Below are 22,706 nucleotides of genomic sequence, written 5' to 3' on the forward strand. Positions count from 1 at the left end.
TACCCATGGGGCTCCATTATAGTAAGTTAATTACCACTGAAAGAGTTACATAATGCAGATTCTATCTGAGAAGGAGTTCTTAGGTAAACCCAAAGACAGCAGGGGAGACAAAAACAAGGACACTAAAGGAATCTGATGCCTCTGGCACCTACAGCTAGAACAAATATTAAAAACAGTACACTCCTAGCCAGATTAATATAAAACCTCATACTAGGGACTCCCCTGGTGGTCCAGTGGCTAAGAATCTGCCTTCCAATGCAGGGGACAAAGGTTCTATCCCTGGGTCAGGGAACTAAGACCTCACATGCTGCAGGGCAACAAAGCCCGCAGGCTGTAGAGCCCGTGTGCCACAACTAAAGGGCCTGCACGCCACAACTACTGAGCCCACGCGCCACAACTAGAGAGAAGCCCGCATGCCACACAGAGATCCCACATGCTGCAACTAAGACCCAATGCAGCCAAATAAATAAATTAAAAAAAAAAACCTCACACTAAAGACCTATTGATCTCAGCTCCTTTTACCTAATACATCATGTCCAATTTTCAACAAAAAATTACCCGTCATGCTTTTAGAAGGCAAGAAAAACACAGAGCCAGACTCAAGTATACATGCATTTTGAAATCAAACAGGGAATTGTAAATAACTGTAATATATGTTAAGGGTGATAATGGAAAAAAACAGATAACACGCAAGAACAGATGTATAAGGTAAGCAGATAGAGACTCTAAGATAAACAATCAAAAGGAAATGCTAGAAATCAAAAAACACTGTAACAGAAATAAAGGATGCCATTGGTGGGCTCATCTACCAACTAGACACCACCAAGGACAGATTCAAGAAGCTTGAAGATAGGTCAACAGAAACTTCTTGAACTAAAATACAAAAAATAATAATTTTTGAAAAAACAAAACAACATCCAAGAACTGTTGAACAATTTCAGAAGATATAGGGACTCCCCTGGTGGCGCAGTGGATAAGACTCCATGCTCCCAATGCAGGGGGCCTGGGTTCGATCCCTGGTCAGGGAACTAGATCCCACATGCATGATGCGACTAAGAGTTCACATGCCATAGCTAAGGAGCCCACGTGCCGCAACTAAGACCTGGTGCAACCAAATAAGTAAATATTAAAAAAAAAAAAAAAAGATACACATGAAGAAAACCTCAAAGTTTTGGTAGTTTGGTAGTTTGATATAATCTGAATAACTATTTTTTAAATTGAGTTTGTAGTTTAAAAACCTTCCAAAACAAGAAATCCCAAGGCCCAGATGTTTTCCCTGGCAAATTCTACCAAACATTTAAAGAAGAAATCTGCCAATTCTACATGGTGAGATACTACTACACACCTATTAGAATGACTAAAATACCACGAAGATGTGAAGCAACTGACACTCTAATATATTGCTAGTGACAATAAAAAAAACAAAAACAACAGGTATAGACACTCAGGAAAAGAGTTTGGCAGTTTCACATAAAGTTAAACATACACTTACCATATGATTCCTAGCTACACATACTCTGGAGAAGTAAAACTTAGGCTGACATAAAAACCTATGCACAAATGTTTACAGCAGCTCTGTTCTTAACTGCCACAAACTAGAAAAATCCCAATGCCCTTCAATGGACAAACGGACTAAAAAAAAAAAAAAAACCTGGTACAGTCATACAATGCAATCCTACCCATACGAAGTGCCTCTGGTAATGCTGCAAATGCTCCCAAGAAACAGAGAAAAGGCTGAATTGCTTGATAGGTATCAATACACCGATTGAGGTCTGCAGCTGCAGTTGACTGCCATTTCAAGATAACTGAATCCAGGGTAAGAACTATTGTTAAATTTAAAAAAAAAAAAAAGGAAATTTGTGAAGCTGTCACTGCAGCTGTGCCAGCATAGCGAAAACCATGCACTTTTTATTTCATACTTAAAATACAAGTTTTAATTCAGGATTGCTATAAGAGAGGCATACCTATAGACTCTAATAAGATTCAAGAAAAAAAGCAAAGCCATTACATGACAACTTAAAGCAAGAGGAAGGTGAAGGATCGAAAGCTGGAGAATTTAATGCCAGCAAAGGATGGTTTGTTAATTTTAGAAAGAGGTTTGCCTTTAAAAATGCCAAGATAACAGGAGAAACAGCTTCTGCTGACCAAGAGACAGCAGAAGAGTTCCCAAATGCCATTAACAAAATAATTTAGGGGGCTTCCCTGGTGGTGCAGTGGTTGAGAGTCTGCCTGCCAATGCAGGGGACACGGGTTCATGCCCCGGTCCGGGAAGATCCCACATGCCGCGGAGCGGCTGGGCCCGTGAGCCATGGCCGCTGAGCCTGCACGTCCGGAGCCTGTGTGCTCCGCAACGGGAGAGGCCACAACAGTGAGAGGCCCACGTACCGCAAAAAAATATATATATATTTCCGTAATGTTATACCAAGCGTTCCTGCCTCTCCTGCAGCCCCTTCCAACTCTTCCGTCTCTGCCACCTAAGCCAGCAAGATCAACTGCTCTTCCTCCACCTCCTCACAGCCTACCCAACGTGAAAAGAAGGATAAGGACCTTTATGACTATCCACTTCCACTTAATGAACAGTAAATAATCATCATGCCTTACAGTTAATAAACTTAACTGTTGTGTGGTCTTCATGTGAAAAATCTCGTAACTGTACAGCAAGAATGTATGAGATGTTTCTGTTTCATCATCATCACCTAAGTATTCATCATGTAGAACATCGTGTGCAAGACTTGTATTGAAGTAGAGAGCCAGTCCTTACATAGGCATGGGTGATATTTAATATAAAGCTAATGTCTTAGTTTTCTTACTGTTTTATAACTTGGCTTTCAAAGAATTACATTACCATACAGTACATCTATCTCTCTCATAATTGGAGAAACTGTATATTAGCCTATCATCACAGGTGTTTTTTTTAAATGTAACAATATTTACATACTGTATTGTGAATACGACTGCAATATTGTATGCCATAATTTTATAACAATTTATTCACTAAAGGCTAGGCTACCATGAAGCAACCATATCAATTATACTAGGCTACCATAAAGCATTAATGTTGCTGCTTCTTTATTATCAATGTATGAATCATTATACCTATAAATAAATACAAATTCATTTTTCACATTATCTTTTCATTTTTGATGTCTAGTGTTAGTAATACCTATAACATCTACAGTGTTTTGTATCATATAAGAAAATATTGACTTAGCTACTGATAGACAATTCATCCTGTAAACCAATGACATAAATTTATATCAATAAATACAGTACAGTAATAATAAATGTATTTTCTCTTCTTTATGATTTTCTTAATAACATTTTCTTTTCCCTAGCTTACTTTATTATAAAAATGCAGTATGTAGTACATATAACATACAAAATATGTTAAAATAAACTTTATGTTATTTGTAGAGCTCCCAGTCAACAGCAAGCTATTAGTAAAGTTTGGGGGGAGTCAAAAGTTATATGCAGATTTTCAACTTTGCAGGGGGTCAGCGCCCCTAACCCCCGCACTGTTCAAGAGTCAACTGTATATGTGAAGTATGAACCAAATCTGTAAAATGTATTTATTTTTTAAGACCTAAAACACATCAAAATAACTGTTCACTGTAGAAGTTTATGGGTCATTTTTGTCATTCTCTATCCTCCCTGTATTTTCTAAACTTCCTAAGATGAACAGTTTTATAATCAGAAAGATGTCACTAACATTAGTATCCCATAGTGGACTGTATATACAGAATGTTACTGTGTCAGAACCCCAAATATACAAAATAGTGTTCCTTATTGTAATGTCACTCTTTCTCAGTGAGGGTTTCATTCCAAGGTGATACAGGAGGGTATCTGATGTTTTGTCCCACAATATACACCAAAACATTTCACCTAGTTGTAGAGTCAGTCAGAGCCATGTGGGATATGTTTCAACCATAAAGGAATCATTAAAAAGTTCATAAATCCCATCCGCCCTACTCTCTGATAGAATTCTATAATTCTGTTACCAAACCAAACTCAATACAAAAAAGTTAACACCAATTTTCCAATATCACCTTATTATCTTAGAAACCACAGATTCCATAAAACAAGTCATACGGAACAAGAAATCCTGACTTACAAATGCACTGTTTTTCAAGTTCCTGACTATTTGCTCAATTTAAAACTGCTATCTGCCCCTAGCCATCTATTTAATTATAATGTCTATATTCAGATGTAAGAATTGTTAAGTACTTCAGTATATTTTATAATATCGTCACATACAATATGCATATATACAATATACACAATATATACTACATAAATTATACAAAATGTTCCTCAAAATATTAGAGTAAGTTATAAAAGTTTTGGCAAAAAATATGTTCCAGCAGTAAATATCAGTTCAGTACAATGAATTCCTCCTTAAATAAAATTAAATTACTCTTTATTTTGCTCATCTCGCAGAATTATACTGAGTTAACTTTCATATATTTTATCCACTTTAACATAACCTTTATTCGAAAGTCCAACTTTCATTTCAACACAGTCCATGTTTTTTCCAGTAAAATTAACTTATTCATTAAAAATCAGTTTGTTGTAAGAGCTAATTTTATATACGTTAGAGTAGCATTCTATTTTTAATTTTTCTCAGATAATCAAACTATATTAAAAAACACTAACATCTCACTTATTAGAGCTAAATAAACCAGATCCTTCTGAAGTCAGTAAACTTCAAAATAAATTCATCCTAGATATCTGGGGCTATTTTTGCCAATATATGAATAACCGTCCTAATACCAAAGACCGAAATTGTATATATTTAACTGATCGGTTCTGCTAAGTGATCTCAAACGGCACTAGCACTTGCATGGTTAACTCATCCAGCAATCCATTTCCAAAACATCTCAAAAGATTTAATACTTCAAAGAAGCCTCATCAGGATGAGCAATGAAAAATCAACTGGAGCCACAAGAGATTACAGAATACACAAAGAGATCTGCCAATTCAACATTCTAAAAAGAGATGCTGCAGCGTTGGGTCAGACTCAGCAGCCCAGAGGCATGTGAGAACTTATGAAACTAGGCTGGTTCTTGGAGAGGCTATAAAGTTCCAAGCCTAAAAATCTCAATGAAATGGATAAATTTCTATTTTAAAGAAAAACTAATTACTCAAGAGATTTTTTAAAATCAACAGATCAATAACCCAGGAATAAAATCAGAGAGTGATCTAAAAAAAATGACCTCAAAAAAAGTTACCAAAAATAGTTTCTTTTAAAGGTTAATTCTTTCAAAACTACTATAGAACACAAAACAAGCCCACAAAGGTTCACTATTTTAAAATAATCAGTATTTGAAACAATTTGAATGTTATCAAGACCAAAGACTGCACCCAGAAATGTACTCTCAAATAGATAAGGTTCTAAATAAAATGTCAACAAATGGAATTCAAATGCATAGTTAATTAGCTACCACAACTAAGCAAGGTTTATCATGGGATAGGTTTAATCTTGGAAAATCTAATTTATCATATAAATAGATGTAATACGAAAAACCACATGATCCAAAGATTCTAAAATAAGCATTCAATAAAAATTAACCTTTGTGTGTGTCTGTGTGAACCAGATCCCTCTCGTCACAGTAAAAAGCCTATATAGCATGAGGTCTTAACCTCAAGCTTTGCCCCAGAAAACATAAACTTCGAGGCTAAAATAGCAATTCAGTTTCTCTCAGGATAACTAGATTTAGAACATGTAAATTCAGAACTAATTTATATTAGGGTAATGGTTCTCAACCAAGATAATCCTGCCCCATAGGGGACACTGTGGAATGTCTGGAGACATTTTTGTTTGTTACAACTCAGGGAATTCTACTGGCATCTACTGGGTAGAGGCTAGGGATGCTGCTAAGCACCGCTGAAAACACAGGACAGCCCCTCAACAACAAGTAATTTCTGGCCCAAAATGTCAACACAAAACTGCCAGTGTTGAAAAGCTGTGTAAAAGGGGAACATGCTACATACAGATTTTCATCTCATACCATATCCCACAAATTCTAATTGAATAAAAAAGAACACAGTACACACAAACACACACACACTTTCAAACAAAAGGGAAGGAAGTGGACAGGAGGGAGGGAAGGAAATGGAAGTGAATATCAAAATTATGGAGAAAAAAGAAATTTCTAAACTAAAGCAAACGAATTTTCAAAGCAAACAAGTTGAAAACTGGGAATAAATATTTGTAGCAAACAAGACAAAGACAAAAAAAAAAAAAAAAAAAACAAGACAAAGAATTAAGAGTATCTGTTAGAACCGAAAAGAAAAATATGAAAACCTAGAATGAAAAACAAGTAAAAGAAAGTGAAGTATTTAAAAAGTACACTAAGCCACTCTAAGAACTTAACCCTCACTTTAAAACAAAACGAAACAAAACAAAAAACATTTTTACTTAACAAATTGGCTGCAGGAAGGGATGGGGGTAGTGCCCGTGGAGTATTTTTTTTAAACACAATTTTTTTTCAACATCTTTATTGGAATATAATTGCTTTACAATGGTGGGTTAGTTTCTGCTTTATAACAAAGTGAATCAGCTATACGTATACATATATCCCCATATACCCTCCCTCTTGCATCTCCCTCCCACCCTCCCTATCCCACCCCTGTAAGTGGTCACAAAGCATGGAGCTGATCTCCCTGTGCTATGCAGCTGCTTCCCACTAGCTGTCTATTTTACATTTGGTAGTGTGTATATGTCAATGCTACTCTCTCACTTTGTCCCAGCTTACCCCTCCCCCTCCCCGTGTCCTCAAGTCCATTCTCTATGTCTGCATCTTTATTCCTGTCTTGCCCCTAGGTTCATCAGAACCTTTTTTTTTTTAATTCCATATATATGTGTTAGCATATGGTATTTGTTTTTCTCTTTCTGACTTACTTCATTCTGTATGACAGACTCTAGGTCCATCCACCTCACTACAAATAACTCAATTTCATTTCCTTTTATGGCTGAGTAATATTCCATTGTATGTATGTGTCACATCTTCTTTATCCATTCATCTGTCGATGGACACTTAGGTTGCTTCCATGTGCTGGCTATTGTAAACAGTGCTACAACGAACATTGTGGTACGTGACTCTTTTTGAATTATGGTTAAACACTTAATTTAAAAATAGTGATCTTTTTAAAAATAAAAATGTCTGAAAACCAGGCTTAAAAATCTTAAAATTCAGAACTTTTAAAAAAGATTACGCACAAAAATATTAATGGCAATACTATAAAAGTTTTGACTGTTCTGCCTTCATAAACACATATTTTTTGGATAATGAAATATCACCTAATGAAAAAATAATGTAAACAATTTACACAAATTCCAAATAGGTTTAAGTTGTATGAGCAGTCACTAGGGAATGTTTACTTTGGTTTGGGTCAATACAATACAAATAAATAGCACAATGGCATCTAACTGGGTGTGTCAAATTCACCTTATTTCTATTATAGCACTGGTTACATTAGACCACTGAGAATTAACCGGTGTTCATTATAGCAAAGGTCAAAATATAGAAAGTTATACAAAAATTAACAAAAATATACTCCAATATAAGCTTTATTGCCAAAGAAGTAGTTATATAATAAAAAACAATTTAATGCTTCCACCCCTTATTTCCTATTTAAAAAAAGGTTTTTTTAAAATATTTTTATTTTCAGGATTAAATATTCTTTTACCATAAACCAAAAATTTTTACCAGAAATTTATTTCCAGGACTATCTTTACCATAAATGGAGAAATGAAAAACTGATGAGCATTGCTTAATGTCATTAACCAATGACATTTCATTATTTAGGTCCCCTACAGTTACCCAGAGCTATTAGTCAAAACACTAATTACAAGCACAGTATCATCCCTAAAGTTCTTTTAGCTATATGTATAATATTAGAATTTCTGTCATTTACTTCCTCAAGCTTGTTAAACACAGAACTGATAAGCATAACATTTCTTATGTTTTTCAGCAGAGATAAGTAAATCCAGTCATTCTTAAGATATCAAATAGAAAACCCACCCCTCCTTTCTGTGTTTCAAATAGAGTGTGAAAGTTTGCAAAGTACCATATACTCTTACCACATATTCAAAAAGAAGAAAAGCAAATGTGGTATGAGGAAGTTTTTACACAGTATTACATTCCTTTAAACATTACTAAATCAGATCAATAGGTGACAGATATCCACAAAAATACCTTAAGCAAAGTTCAAAAATGAAAAAGGATTTAATCTCACAAAAACTGATTAAGAATTAGCCCCAAACAAAGAAATTACCATATACATGTGATTAATGTCTCCTCCCAAAATAATAAATCCTAAAAACAACAAACATATAAAATCTATCTAAAAAGCAAATAAGTTGGAAAACTCAATTAAATATTCCTCAGATTTTTAATCCACTATTAACTCTGAAAAAACACTAGAAATTAGTTTTAAGCACATTTCAAGCCAGATTTTTTTAAATACCAATGAATATTTGTCATGAAGTTTTATAGAACTCACCAAAAAAAAAAAAAAAAGAAAGAAAGAATCCTCTGATACCCTACTAGATAAATGAGTAAAAGACCAATGTGTAACACACAGTTAAAATTTGTTGTCTTTTAAGAGAAAATAGTTACCCAAATACATGAACAATGTATAACACCAACTCACAATTTTCAGGTAATAAATATTTAAGGTTCATTTTTAAACAACACTGACATAATTATTTCAATTTATGTTACTTGCTCTGTCTAGCTCAACATTTTTCTCCTTTCCCAAAACGTTTTAAAAAATAATTAAGAGGAAATGCTTTGATCAATGCAAGTTTGATTCTGCCTTCTCCATATCCTGTCTGACCTTGGGTGAGTAACAATCTCTTTAACTTTAATTTCTGAATCTGAAGAATGGGAACAGTGATATTTTACCCAAGAATGCTCTTGTGGGATTAAATGTTCAATAAAATGTCTAGCATTGGAAGCATTTCCTAAATGATAATAATTAACAAAATATCAGCTAAAAAGGAATATTAAGCTTACCAAAAAGTGGGAAGTTGCTATAAAAGACAATTTTACTCACTTTCTAAGCAGACTTTAAAAACATAATGAAGTTATACAGACAACTGCAAGAACCTATAAGAATAATCAGAATCAAGAAAAAATATGAAGTAATTATTTGAATTTCTCTAAGCATCCACCAAAATCTCTAAGCATCTTATGTTTCTAAGCATTCACCAAAAATAAATACATGCATACAAAAAACAATAATTTAAATTCTTAGAATCAAAGAAGTGCTAAATGCAAATGATCCCCAAACACCATCTGGCCAGGACTGAGAGCAGGGGACTATGTTTCACTCATCTTTGTATTCCCAAACCCCATCACAATGCCTGACATACAGTATGTACTCAACAGCTATTTGGAGCATTGAAATGAAAGATATTACATTGTCTAAAATTTTCAACTCTTATTTGGGGACTTCCCTGGTGGTCCAGTGGTTAAGACTCTGCGCTCCCAATACAGGGGGCACGGGTTCGATCCCTGGTCAGGGAACTAGATCCTGCATGCTACAACTAAGACCTGGTGCACCCAAATAAATAAATAAATATTCAAAAAACAACCTCTTATTTAGGCACAAGTATAATCATACTCAACATTCATTCAGGACTTCCCCGGTGGTGCAGTGGTTAAGAATCCGTCTGCCAATGCAGGGGTCACAGGTTCAAGCCCTGGTCCGGGAAGATCCCACATGCCACGGAGCAACTAAGCCCCTGTGCCACAACTACTGAGCCTGCACTCTGAAGCCTGCGAGCCACAACTACTGAGCCCACGTGCTGCAACTACGGAAGCCCACGCGTCTGGCGCCCATGCTCTGCAACAAGAGAAGCCACTGCAATGAGAAGCCCGCCCACCGAAATGAAGAGTAGCCCCCGCTCACCGCAACTAGAGAAAGCCCACGCGCAGCAACAAAGACCCAACGTAGCCAAAAAAAAAAAAAAAAAAAAAATTCATTCAGCAAATACTGGAGTGGCTGCTACTAAAAGGCACTTGTTCTAGGACCTGGATACACCCAAAAAAACAGCAGTGCAGGATAAGGAGGATCAGAAATACCTATTTTCCATAACCCAAAGGACATCTCTCAGAGGAACAGTTAGGAATTCGTTCTACATTTTATAGTGATTAAGAGTACCTGGATTCAGTATTTATTACTTTCTACTTCTGTGCTTGCTTCCTAATCTGTAAAATGAGAAAAATAACAGTACACAAAAATGTATGTAGATTTGTTGTGAGAATTAAATGAGATGATGCTTATAAAGTGCCTAAAACTGTGCCTTAAACAGAAGTACTTAATAAATATTCACTAAATGTTAACACCTGTCATAATATACTACAATCTCCCCACTAACGATTAAGCAACAGGAGTGTGAGGATCTTGCCCACCTGCTTATTGAGTGCTTCCGTCTGTGCTGATAGATACAGACATCTCAAGAAACATTGTCAAATTTAAACCAAAGTATTTACTGACAAGATAGAATTATAATAATTATTATTATTATGGAAAAAACAATTAGTGTGGAATATGATTAAAAAATTAGAAATGTTAGAACGTAGGGGGGTAAAAAAATCACATAATAGCTATTTAACAGTCCTTCAGAACGTTTTTCTGATCACAGACCTCACTGAAAATCCAACAAAAGATATAGACACTTTACCCAGAACAATGCCATCACATAGGTCCATGCCAAATTTTACATGTTTAAAACTGACAGGCTTCTGAAATATTTTTCCCGTGTCATTTCTGAGAACTTATTCCCCAATAATTATGTCTGTGTTTTTCTTTTGAGCTCTTACCAACAGCATTCATGTCTGTGAAATGTCACACTTAAATCTTACTTATCTCTGAAGTTAAGCATTATAAACTGAAAGAACAGCTCTCTTATTACTAAGGCCAAATTATACACTCAAGTCATTCAAATGTCAAACCAAATGTCATTCAAAAGCTTCAAATTCTCCAATATACCAACAGGCCGACTGCCAAAAAATCAATTTAGAAGAAGAACTAAACTTCAAGCTTATTACATGCAATCTATTAAACTGAGCATTTTTTTCCATGAGAAAATATACTTGTTATTTAATTACAATAAATTATTTATCCAAGATAAATAATTAAATATCTAATACAAAACTAATCAGATAAGGCCAAAAATGGTTTATTTACCATTAACAAACCCTAAAATAGTTCAATTCCTTACATAACGATTTTAACTGCACAATACTTTAAAAATATTTTAATATATACTCTCGTGAGATTCACAAAAACCCTTAAGATTTACATTCTAAAATTGCATTTCCCAGCTGGTAACCACCAGCCACAGGTGACTACAGAGCATGTGAATTACGGCTAGTCCAAACTAAGATGTTTTATATATATGTAAAATACACACCAGATTCCAAAAACAGAAAATAATATATACTAATTAATAAGTTTTTATAGTGAACATGTTGAAATAATGTATTTTCTTTAAAACAACATACCCATAATATCCAAATTAATTTCACCTTTGCTGTATTTTTAACATGGCTATAGAAAAATTTTAATTATACATGTAATTTATCAATTTAGTATGCCTCAAAGACCATATGCATACTTGCTTCATGATACCCATTTAATATTATATAATTTTACAGTTCAACAACATTGTTCAAGTTATTTTAAACAAACTTTCTGTAGCAAATTAAGCCTTTATGCCTCAATTTATTTACCAGGATAAATTGGAGAATCATACAGAACTGTCTCATATGCAAAATAAGTAATTTCCCCTTTATTTATTAGAAGTATGTAACATCAATGTAACATACATGGAGTAGGCAATCTGCAGATCCCCCTGACAAGATGTTTAATATCCCATATTACTGATTCTCTACTAAAGGGATTTAAGAGTCTCAATGAGTCATACAGAAAGGGTTAAAGAGTTCACAGTTGACCCTTGAACAATGTGGGGGTTAGAGGCGCCAACCCTCCTCACAGTTGAAAATTCAAATATAATTTACAGTCGGCCCTTCGGACGGGCGGTTCTGCATTCACAAATTCAACCAACCACAGATCCTATAGTACGATGGTATTTACTACTGAAAAAAATCCACATATAGGTGGACCTGCGAAGTTCAAACCTGTGTTATCCAATGGTCAACCGTACCTGTAAAAAGAAAGTTAGACCTCATCCACCCCAATTACTCCAAATTAAAATATTATTGAATCACAGACTTAGTGGACACACAGCAAGCTCCCAATTTTCTGCTAGTTACTAAGTGTTAAATTTTTTAGAATAAAATAAGTGATGGGGTCTCTGGCATCCATAAGCTCAGGGCAAGTAAGGTTATTACATATGAAAAAAAAGAATAACAAAGGAATTTTTATTTAGGCTTTAAACTGTGAGATTTAATCATAAGTTCAGTTGGGTTGTATAGAATATAAAGAATACAAGAAATTTAGGAAATTTTTGTGGGAAAGAGGTTATCTTGAAATTTAAAGTATAGCCTTTAGGTTTCCATTTGACATTCATTCTGAAAATTCTGAACTCTCAACAGATTTACTGTCATCATTTAAGGTAATTTTAAAATTTTTTATTGGAGTATAGTTGATTTACAAAGTTGTGTTAGTTTCTGCTGTACTAAGGTAATTTTTTTAACTGCTTCATAAAATGTGTTTGACAAGAATGTTCTAATTGGTAAGTAAAAATACAGTCTTCATCTTAAATAGCTTGCACACATGCACATATGCACAAACATACACACACCCCAAAAGAGCAAGGCAAAATACTCATCAGGGTACTTTCTGCTGCAGCAGGAGTTTTAATTAAAGTCTAATAAAAAACTTTGATAGTAAAACACATTTCTAACTAATTAAAAGTGTAACAAAGAATTAGAAAAAAAAAACATGCAGAAGAATATACATTTGAAAGACCAACTTTAAATATGTTTCCGAAAAACATTACATGCTACTTTAGCCAAGACTGTATGGTCTCAATTTTACAAATATATGAACTTCTGTACTTATAATCCAAAACAAACAATTTGGCACTTGATTATTACGATAATCATGATAAATACAAATACTCTGGGAATGGCACTCTTATAGTTAATAAGGTCAGTCTAGGTGTTAGGTAAAGTTCTGGCCTCCTCAGTACTGGGGCACTGATAGACACTAAGAAGGTTAGGACACTTTGAATATTTCAGATAAAAGGATCTTGAAGATACCAGTTCAACTGAAGGTGTGCTTCACTCTAAAGACAGTACCAGGAGTAGAGAAAAAAATATCTTGGCTACTGCCAAGTACTCACTATGTCACTGGTCAGACTTAGAGATGAACAAATCCTATTTGCCTTCCAATGCAGGAATCTATATCCTGATCTTCCTTATACTTCTCTTATTACATTTTAACATTTCTGACACTGGAATATATTTTCTTAATGTACTATGTTCCCATTTCTCATTTGGATTTCTGATGATTCACATGTTAAGTTTTATTCCTACCATGTTAATTCTTACTCCTATCACAACACTCTTAGCCATCCCAACACTCTGATGACACTCATCAACAACTGTAGGTAAGGAGACGTGGGAGCATTTACATCAGAATCTCCTGTGTGAAATTTTTAAAAATCCAGATGATTCTAATAATATGCCCAACCTGCAACACTGTTGTAAACTATCTGAGGCACCAAAACTTATATTTGTCCTAATTCTCCTAGCACCTAGCATGGCATTAATCACATTCCTCACGTTAAGGCAAATACTTCTTGATTAATCTCTCATCCGAAGCTCCTTTCCTTGACAATGTGACCTTGTGACAGAACCTTTCTCTTAACGTTGGTGGTAACTGTTATTGTTACCATACTTAAAGTATTTTTCTCCTAGAAACTCTTAGTGATTAGATGCCACACAGTCACCCTCTGAGAATTACCTGGACACTGAATCATTAAAAACAACCTGAGGGACTTCCCTGGTGGCACAGTGGTTAAGAATACACCTGCCAATGCAAGGAATACGGGTTTGAGCCCTGGTCCGGGAAGATTCCACATGCCGCAGAGCAACTAAGCCCGTGCGCCACAACTACTGAGCCCACGTGCCACAACTACTGAAGCCCACGCTCCTAGAGCCTGTGCTCTGTGACAAGAGAAGCCACCGCAATGAGAAGCCCGTGCACGGCAACAAAGAGTAGCCCCTGCTCGCCATAACTAGAGGAAGCCCGCACGCAGCAACGAAGACCCAACGCAGCCATAAATAAATAAAATTAAAAAGAACCTGAGCTATGTGGCACTAAAATAGATACGGGAATTCAGGATCCCATGTTAGTCATCTCTGGTTTGCAAATTAGTGGAGAAACAGTATGTGATCATGATGGAAAGTTGAATAAAGTATACAAAATTTTAAAGATTAAAAATGCAAGTCTAAAAAGAAAAATGCAAGTCTACTGGAGGCACTGGAAAGTAATGATGTGGTATAAAGAGGTTCTAGGAAAAAAAGAGTCCATAACATGGCCATATCTGACACTAGATCAACATTTCAGGCTAGATATCAATTTAGAATAATGAATTTTTAAAAAGCAGAGTTTCTTATTAGAATAAAAGCTCCTTTAAGTACAAACAACCAATAAATACACTTTCAGCTGAAAGAAAAGAGTAAGTATGAGGATAGAACATTCAGGCAACTGAGGTCTTCAGAAACTATCAAACAAAAACCAAAAAACAAAAAAGAGGTGAAGTTAAATTTAGCCCAAAGGAGGATTTAGGAGCCCAGAAAGAAAATACCTAACTCACTTGGTGCTAAAACCAAGGTTAGAACTGAAAATTGAAAGTACAGCACAGGGACTTCCCTAGTGGTACAGTGGTTAAGAATCCACCTGCCAATGCAGGGGACACGGGTTCGAGCCCTGGTCCGGGAAGATCCCACATGCCGCAGAGCAACTAAGCCCGTGCACGCGTGCACCCGTGCACCACAGCTACTGAAGCCCGCGTGCTCTAGAGCCCGTGCTCCGAAACAAGAGAAGCCACCGCAATGAGAAGCCTGCGCACCACAACAAAGCACGCAGCAACGAAGACCCGAGGGAGGGAGGGAGGTAGGGAGGGAGGGAGAGAAGCACAATCTTGGGTCTGAAAAGCCCTAGTAAGATTATGAAGGGAATTCTATCTGCTTAATAGCAATAAATGAACCTGTGAACTAGTCTGAACATCTATCTAACAGAACATCTATCTAACATAAATCTAAAAGAAAGCTGTGGGTAGTATGGTGTGGGGGGAGTATGCGGGAGGACTGAAAAGGGCAGGTATACTATACAAAAAACGAACAAAAAAACAAGAAAGCTCTCTCTAATAACCAGCCTAATAACTAGCCTAACACAACTTCAGTGAAATTGTTCAGGGATCAAAAATGAGTAGTACTTTCAAGTTTCTTATGCCTTACTTGCCCATTTATTATTATATTGGCAGTTATGACTATTTAACACTGTTAAGGATTGTGCACTTGTTTCTGAAACAGAAGGGTATGCTGAAACTTTGTAATCTACTTTGCCTTGGGTGTGAAAGGAGAAGAACAGGTGAAAAATAAATAGCTGCAAAGAGCAGATGTATCAAATCCCTGAGACCAAATAAACAGAGGGAGCGCTAGACCGTGAGCAAGAAATATCCTCAAGCATTGAGACAGAGAATCTCCTTTCACCCCAGTTACCCAGGGCCACTTGTAACACACATATAGATCCAGCTACCGACGCAGTGCCAAGCAGAAAATATATAAGCTCTACAGCTTAGGAGCTCAGTATCTTGTCAATATTACTGCTTGCCACATCCTAAACAATTCCAATAACCAAGCTCACTTTTGTTCCTGGGAACAAATAGCTACCTTGTATCTCTCATAAGAAATCTGGACCCTGTCTGGTTCTGCTTCCTGGTTCCGAGGTCTTCAAGGCCTACTGCTAAAACTCATTTCCTCCCTTTTCCAAGATGCCAGCCTGAACCTCTACCTAGTACCTGCTACCCACCACCATCCCACTCCCACACCAACCTGGCCAAGTCCACCTGTCTGCACACTGTCTTTTGCTACTCTTATCCCTCATGCTGAGAGGCTAACTATAGTACCTCCATCCAGATTTCCAGGCCAGTGTTCTGGCCTCTCCATCTAGAAAGAGCTAATCCTGCTTGAGGTAAAGCTACCTAGTAGTTGGATATCAAATTCTACCAAGTCATAGATCCATCATGATGATTACCAATCTACCTAAATTTCAATCACATCATATTAGGTTTTATTCCCTCTTTCTTTTCTGAACAGAAACTCTGAAAACTTTCAGATCTTTCACAACTTATACCAGTTTACCTAGGAACTGCTTCTGCAGCTGTCCTGTTCTCACACAAATCAAGAATCATTACACCTTTCTTTGCCTATCTTCAACCTCTTGACATGACACCACTTTTTAAATACATTAGAAAATGGTATCATACTTAAAATACACTTAATGGAGGAAAATATTCCATGACACAGGAGAGGAGGGAAAAAAAAATCACAGATTGGATTACTTATAAATAAAAATTTGAAGGTATTTTCAATTGGCAATATGGAATGAACTGAAGGCACTTCATGCTTTTAACTTTATCTTAAATGCCTTAAAATTTAGATCATCTTATTAAGTGAATAAGACATCATTTTACTTTGCTAACCCCTCATTCACGAGAGATATATGGCAAACTTCAGGCTAATTTCTACAGGAAAATATAAAATATTATGAATGTGAATTTTCACCCTAAATGTGATTTTACGGAATTATAACTATTCAAAACTTGAACCCTTGGAAAAATCTGATCACGAGTACTTACTAATTAAGGAACACAACTGATTATTAGATTTGCTAGTGATCCAACTTTGTTTCTTTTTTAAATTAATTAATTAATTTTTTGGTGGCATTGGGTCTTCGTTGCTGTGCATGGACTTTCTCTAGTTGCAGCAAGCGGGGGCTTCTCATTGCGGTGTCTTCTCTTGTTGCAAAGACATGGACTCTAGGCTCGTGGGCTTCGGAAGTCATGGCACGCAGGCTCGGTAGTTGTGGCGCACGGGCTTAGTTGCTCCGCGGCATATGGGATCTTCCTGGACCAGGGCTCAAACCCGTGTCCCCTGCATTGGCAGATGGATTCTTAACCACTGCACCACCAGGAAAGTCCAATCCAACTTTGAAACAAAAATTTCCTAATATTCCTCTTTCATGCTCAGGATTAGTTTAATTGAAGTAAATCCTGAAATTGAAAGGTGAGCTGCCAGGAGGCAATTTCCAGTTGCCACTACTTATTTGTATGAATCAAGATTTTATCAAAAGAGTGAATCAAAGAAAAGAAATAAATCACTGTATTACAGAAGTACACATATTATCTCTAAACCAAGTATATATTTCTGCCCATTAACTGCCTCATAATTTAAACATGTTGACTTATTATATGTGAGGTGGTAAAAAATAATTTAAACTAAAAAGTTCATAACCTTATCTAAAATTAAGAGAAATCCAATCCTTAAAATCTGCTTACTTTTTCAGAAATAAAAAGTTATATATAGTAACACTTCGTGCCATTTGCTTTCTGTCTTATTCCACTCCAAAATGTAGATCTGTACTTTTGGAATAAGAAATATAAGTATTGTCTTACCATCTTTTTCAAGCTCTCCCCAGTTCTTCCACACGGAAGGCCTCAAATTTCCTTATGATAAGCATTCTTCCACATTTAATAAATGCAGAAACTAAAAACAGTGCTTTAGTTTAAGACAACATTCAAATAAGTCTCTACTAACACTCATCCCACTTAGTTTTTCCTAAACTTACTACCAATAATGAACTTTCTCACAGTATATCAAACTTTGGAAGTTATCTTCCCGTTTCTGCATTGATACAAAATCATCTCATCCCACTGGTCCCTCAAAGACAATATCATGCTTCTAACAAAGGTCAAACATTGAGAATTGTTTTTTCAAGTTGATGCAAGATTTAGGGAAATTTATTTGAAAATGAAAATAATAGCAACCAACATTGGCTGTTCTAAGCACTTTACAAGTATTAACTCATTCAATCCTCCTAACAACCTATAAGGTTGATAGTTTTATCCCATTTATAGATTAAGAAACTGAAGCTCAGTCACAACAGCTAGTAGGTAGAAGAGCCAGGATTTGACCTTAAACTGTCCCAGTTCAGAGCCCAAGCACGCTCTAACTCTCTAGCTGTACCACCTAAATGTTAAGAACCATCATTTAATAGGTATCCAAGTTATTTTGAAACGAAGAAATTAAAGATTTTTCATTTCGTGATGAACCAGATAAAATACCATGTAAATATTTTAAGCTATCGTCTTAAGTCATAAGAAATAAAGACTTCTGACAGCAAAACCAAGTATGTTAGATTAATATTATAGAAAAAACTCCCTTTAAATGATTTTGATAATTTTATTATGAATACATGACCAATAAATTTAAAGTACACATTCATATGACAATATCTGACAAATACCTTTCAAAAATTAACTGCACCCAAGTAATCAACCTTTAAAACACATTCTGGGTAGTCAGGTTGAGAGTGTACAAACATCACACTTGACCAAGATAATCTGGCAACTCACCTAACCAGAACACGGCAAAGTCACTGAGAAAAGGCCTCTGAACAATCAAAATAAATACTCCAATGTCCAAGTATTGATACTCACTTTTCTCAAAAGAGGATCTCACAACTAAATAAGGGTCAACTCATTTTTACCTTATGCAGAATTACAAATTTGATTTCTGGAGGAAAAAATGGCGTAGAAAAATTACCAGTGGGAAGGTGAAGGGGGACACCGATCACAGTGACAAGCACATCCAATAGGGAAGCAGAAAAATGCTTACTTAATAACTTCAAAATGCAAAGAAATCTGATCTACAGTCCTATATACAATCCAACAGATCCTCACAGCCCACAGTAACTGATGGTCACAAATGATGACCCTAGGTCATCAAAAGATTTAATTATATTCTGCATCCTACTTAAAACAGAAAAGAATACCATATTTAATTTTAGTATGATTTTCACTCAAAGTCGTTTTACAATTTGAAGCTTAGAGGATAAACCCTCAATTACCCAGTAAGCTCAACTAATAAATTAGAAAGAAATTCCTTGGAAAGTTCCAAGTAGCAAAGGTTTCACTGTTTCTAAGTTTAAGAGCACTATGTGTACAAAAGTTACCTGAGAGCAAAAGGGAGACAGGAGAGCACAGAAGTAGAAAGTCTAAGAAAACAAAGAAGAGCTAGGCGACAGTCTATAAACGTGCTATCCTTAAGGCATTTCCCACAAAACAGTGTGTGGGCAGTAGGTGCCACATCAGCAGTACTCTGTATTTGTCCTGCTCCTAAATCATTTGTTAGTTTCATGAATTATTAATTTCAGTTAATAGTTTGTTGAGATGAAGCAGTACCAACTCTTTCCTCAACTGCAAGAAGTGATAGCGTCCTTCTGATTGCTCTACAAAACCAACACTGGGATTACTCTTACAGAGCATGCATATGCCTTACGGTGGCACACATTTGATTTAAAAAAAAAAAAAGTTCTCTTTTAAACTGCTTTTCATTTTTAAAGGATTCAGGGAGATAGTGCCTAGCCCACACCGAACTTTGTTATCAAAAACATTGTTACACTACTCAACAAAACTCCCTTTCAAACCAGGCTGCGACACATTCTTTCTGTAGCTCCAAACAAAAACTTTAAAGCACATAGTAAATAACATATAAGGCCTTGTACTTTTCTCCCCTTCTAGCGAGGAAGTCTAACTCCAAACAGGAAACTGCTTCTCAAAGGATTCAACGCAGAAATCCTACCAAACGCCAATCCAGTTCTCAGGAAGAGATTTAATATTTAAGTGCCAACACACTTGCCCAGGTAGAAACGGAGTAAATACTCAAGCTTCCCTGCCCTTGAGGCACCCCTTGGAAGTTTTAAAAGGGAAAAAAAATTTTGCCTTTTCTAACGAACAAATTACAAAATGCTTTAAAAGGCCAATCTATACAAAGGTTCACAGAAGATAAAGAAGTTGAAAGTGCTAGTTTGTCAAGTTTTTCGATCACCCTCCCCCATCCCACCAGGATCGGGGAGGAAAGAAGGGGCTAGGGAAGAAGGAAGGTTCGAGGCTGAGCGGAGCTAGGCGCGGGGCGAGGTGATCGGGCGCCCCCCCCCCATCCCCTCACCTTTCCCGGGACCAGGTAAAGAGGCAGAGAGGAAAGTACGAGATGGTGCACTTCTCCGCCAGAAGAGCAAGGTGGAAGGCAGGGCGAGGAGGGGCGGCGGGGAGCGAGCCGTGTGGCCGCGCAGGGACCGACCCCCGCCCCCTCCCCGCCGAGATCGAGAAGGGGAACCGTCTCCCCGAATCGGGAGCGTCCTCGAGTCCCTTACCCATGCTGGGGGCTCCCGCGGGGAGCAGCCCGGCGCCCGCCGCTCCTCCTCCGGCTGCTCGCGCGGCCGCTCCGGCGGCAGGAGGCGGGCCCTCCGCTCGGCTCTAGCCCGGCTGAGCTCAGGCGGGGCAAGAAGGCGCCTCCATCCGCCCGCGGCGTTCCCTGGCCAGTCCCGTCCACGCCACCCGTGAGGAACAGGCGGCGGCCGCTCCTCACTCGCGGCGGCTGGAGCACCCTCCCCCGCCCGCCCAGCCGGCGGCTTCCCCACCCCCGGTCGCTCCCGCCACGGGGTGGGACCTGCCGGTTCGTCGTGGGCGCCGGCTCCAACCCGGAGCGCCAGCCCAGCCCCGGAGCCCGCCCCCCGCCGCTCCCTCGGCGCCTGCAGTCCTCTAACGCGACGCCAGAGACTGAGGTGGAGACCGGGACAGAGGCCGGGAAGGTGCCGGGAGCTGGGCCGGGAGGAGGAAAATCTCGCGAGAATCCCCGGTCCTCCCTGCCCCGCCCCCGGCGCGTTCCGGCTCACCGCCTGCCCCCGGCGGCTGCCAGGTGCAGTGACGTCATGGCCAGGGGTCGCTCGCCGCCCGCGTCCAGGTGCGCGGAGCGGATGGGGGAGCCGTGCGGCACAGCTGCGACAAGTCCAACGCCCTGAAGTTCGAAGCTGCTGAGACAGGCTTGTTGTGTGGTTTGTCGCTTCAGATGGATACAAAGAGTTTTTGCTGATAGGCAAATGAGCCTGGGTTGCCCCACTTTGCAGTGTTGCTGCAGCAGGCTTCGGGGAACCTAAAAGAAAAGAGGCCGCGAGAGAGAGATGCAAGAGGACAGAAATAGAGAGAAAAACCGTTTGCTTTCGAACTTCAGAGGTCCAGCTGCAATCAGAACCCGCGGTTTACCTTGCAAAGTTCCGCATGAATCAGAAGCATTTCTTAGTCGGAAAAAAATCCTAGGCACAGAGTAAATTCTATTTTACAGGATTAAATTATTGGGTTCCTTTAGTCTCTGTCCGCTGAAGACCACTTTCTAAATCCCTTTTCTCCTTGGAAAGTATAGTTTAAATTGTTACCTGATGGGGAGGGGGGAGCAGGTCGGGATAGTCATGATTTGAGAGATTACCTGGCATTTTTTTCTAGCCTGAATATGAAAAAGAGCATAGGATTATTGTAATCAGACATGACACTTTCTTAGACTTAGAAATATATATAATTAATTCAGCCAGGGACTTCCCTGGCGGTCCAGTGGTTAAGACTCTGTGCTTCCATTGCAGGGGCCATGGGTTCCATCCCCGGTAGGGGAACTAATAACCCACATGCCAAACAGCTCAAAAAGAAAAAAAAAGTTCAGCCAACTTTTTTCCTCTACTGTTGAAGCAAACCCAGTTCCCGGACAGATGCGTGTGAGAGCAACATTTGTTGGTGCTTTTAAAAGCAATTTTGTCATTTAATTCTCACAAGCATCCAGGCAAACCCGGGTTTCTGAAACTCAGCACAGCCATTTATTTTTTGTGGGACTTTGGATAAATTAACCTTGCTGGATTTCAGTTTCTTGAGTCTGTCGCAAGAAATCTTTATAGTGCAAAGCACAGTGTCTGGCACATAGTAGCAACTTTGTAAATATCCATTTCCACTATCTCCTATAGGCCTGCATTTGCCATCCTTTAATCTTTTATTTCTAAAAAGACTACATAGGGTGCCTTTTTAACAAGAATTGTCCATTACAATCAGAGACCAAAAAGGATAAAAGAAAAATATTTAATATGCACACCCAAAAAGATGTACATATTGGCTGTGTTGTACTGAAACCATGAAACATATTGTGACTTTTTTCAGTCAACAAATATTTATTATTATGTTAATTGTCCCCTTCTAAGCAAACAAATAAACAAACCAAAAAAGCTGAAGTCCAGCCCTTACCCTCAAAGATTTTGAATTCTAACCAGGAAGTGAGACATGAACAGATAGTTTATTAACAGTATGAGGTAGAGAGAGTCAAATTCCTGAAAATTTAAAGGAAAATTACTATGGGCAAGGCAAGCTTCAGGGGGAAGGTATAAATTGAACTAAAGCGTGGAGGAAGGCAATAATTTCAACCTGGAGGAGTCCTAGAAGTAAGGAGTGAAAGCGGAAATGCAAACGGAATATCCCTGAAACCTGTGTGGCTCCTGCAACCCATAAGAAAGCAAACAATTTAAACTTTGAAAAAATGAGGCTGATGGGAGGCAAAAGAGGATTCATGGAAGGAGATAAAGAAAAATATAAGATATTGGAAGAGAACTAAATACCTTGATCTCTA

General features: G+C 37.7%; 1 protein-coding gene and 1 pseudogene across 1 annotated transcript in view; one reads left to right on the forward strand and one right to left on the reverse strand.

Moving 5' to 3' along the window:
* CD2AP (CD2 associated protein) overlaps positions 1–20,776 on the reverse strand; it is a 104,369-nt gene extending 83,593 nt beyond the window's left edge. Inside the window, exon 1 of the mRNA XM_067752745.1 lies at positions 20,422–20,776. Within this exon, the coding sequence (XP_067608846.1) occupies positions 20,422–20,425 (4 nt within the window). The 5' untranslated portion in view covers positions 20,426–20,776. The remainder of the gene's footprint in view (positions 1–20,421) is intronic.
* Positions 20,777–21,686: 910 nt separating this feature from the next.
* LOC137232890 (large ribosomal subunit protein eL24-like) overlaps positions 21,687–22,706 on the forward strand; it is a 66,046-nt pseudogene continuing 65,026 nt past the window's right edge.

The sequence above is a fragment of the Pseudorca crassidens genome, chromosome 10, assembly GCF_039906515.1.
Source record: "Pseudorca crassidens isolate mPseCra1 chromosome 10, mPseCra1.hap1, whole genome shotgun sequence".
Lineage (NCBI taxonomy): Eukaryota > Metazoa > Chordata > Mammalia > Artiodactyla > Delphinidae > Pseudorca > Pseudorca crassidens.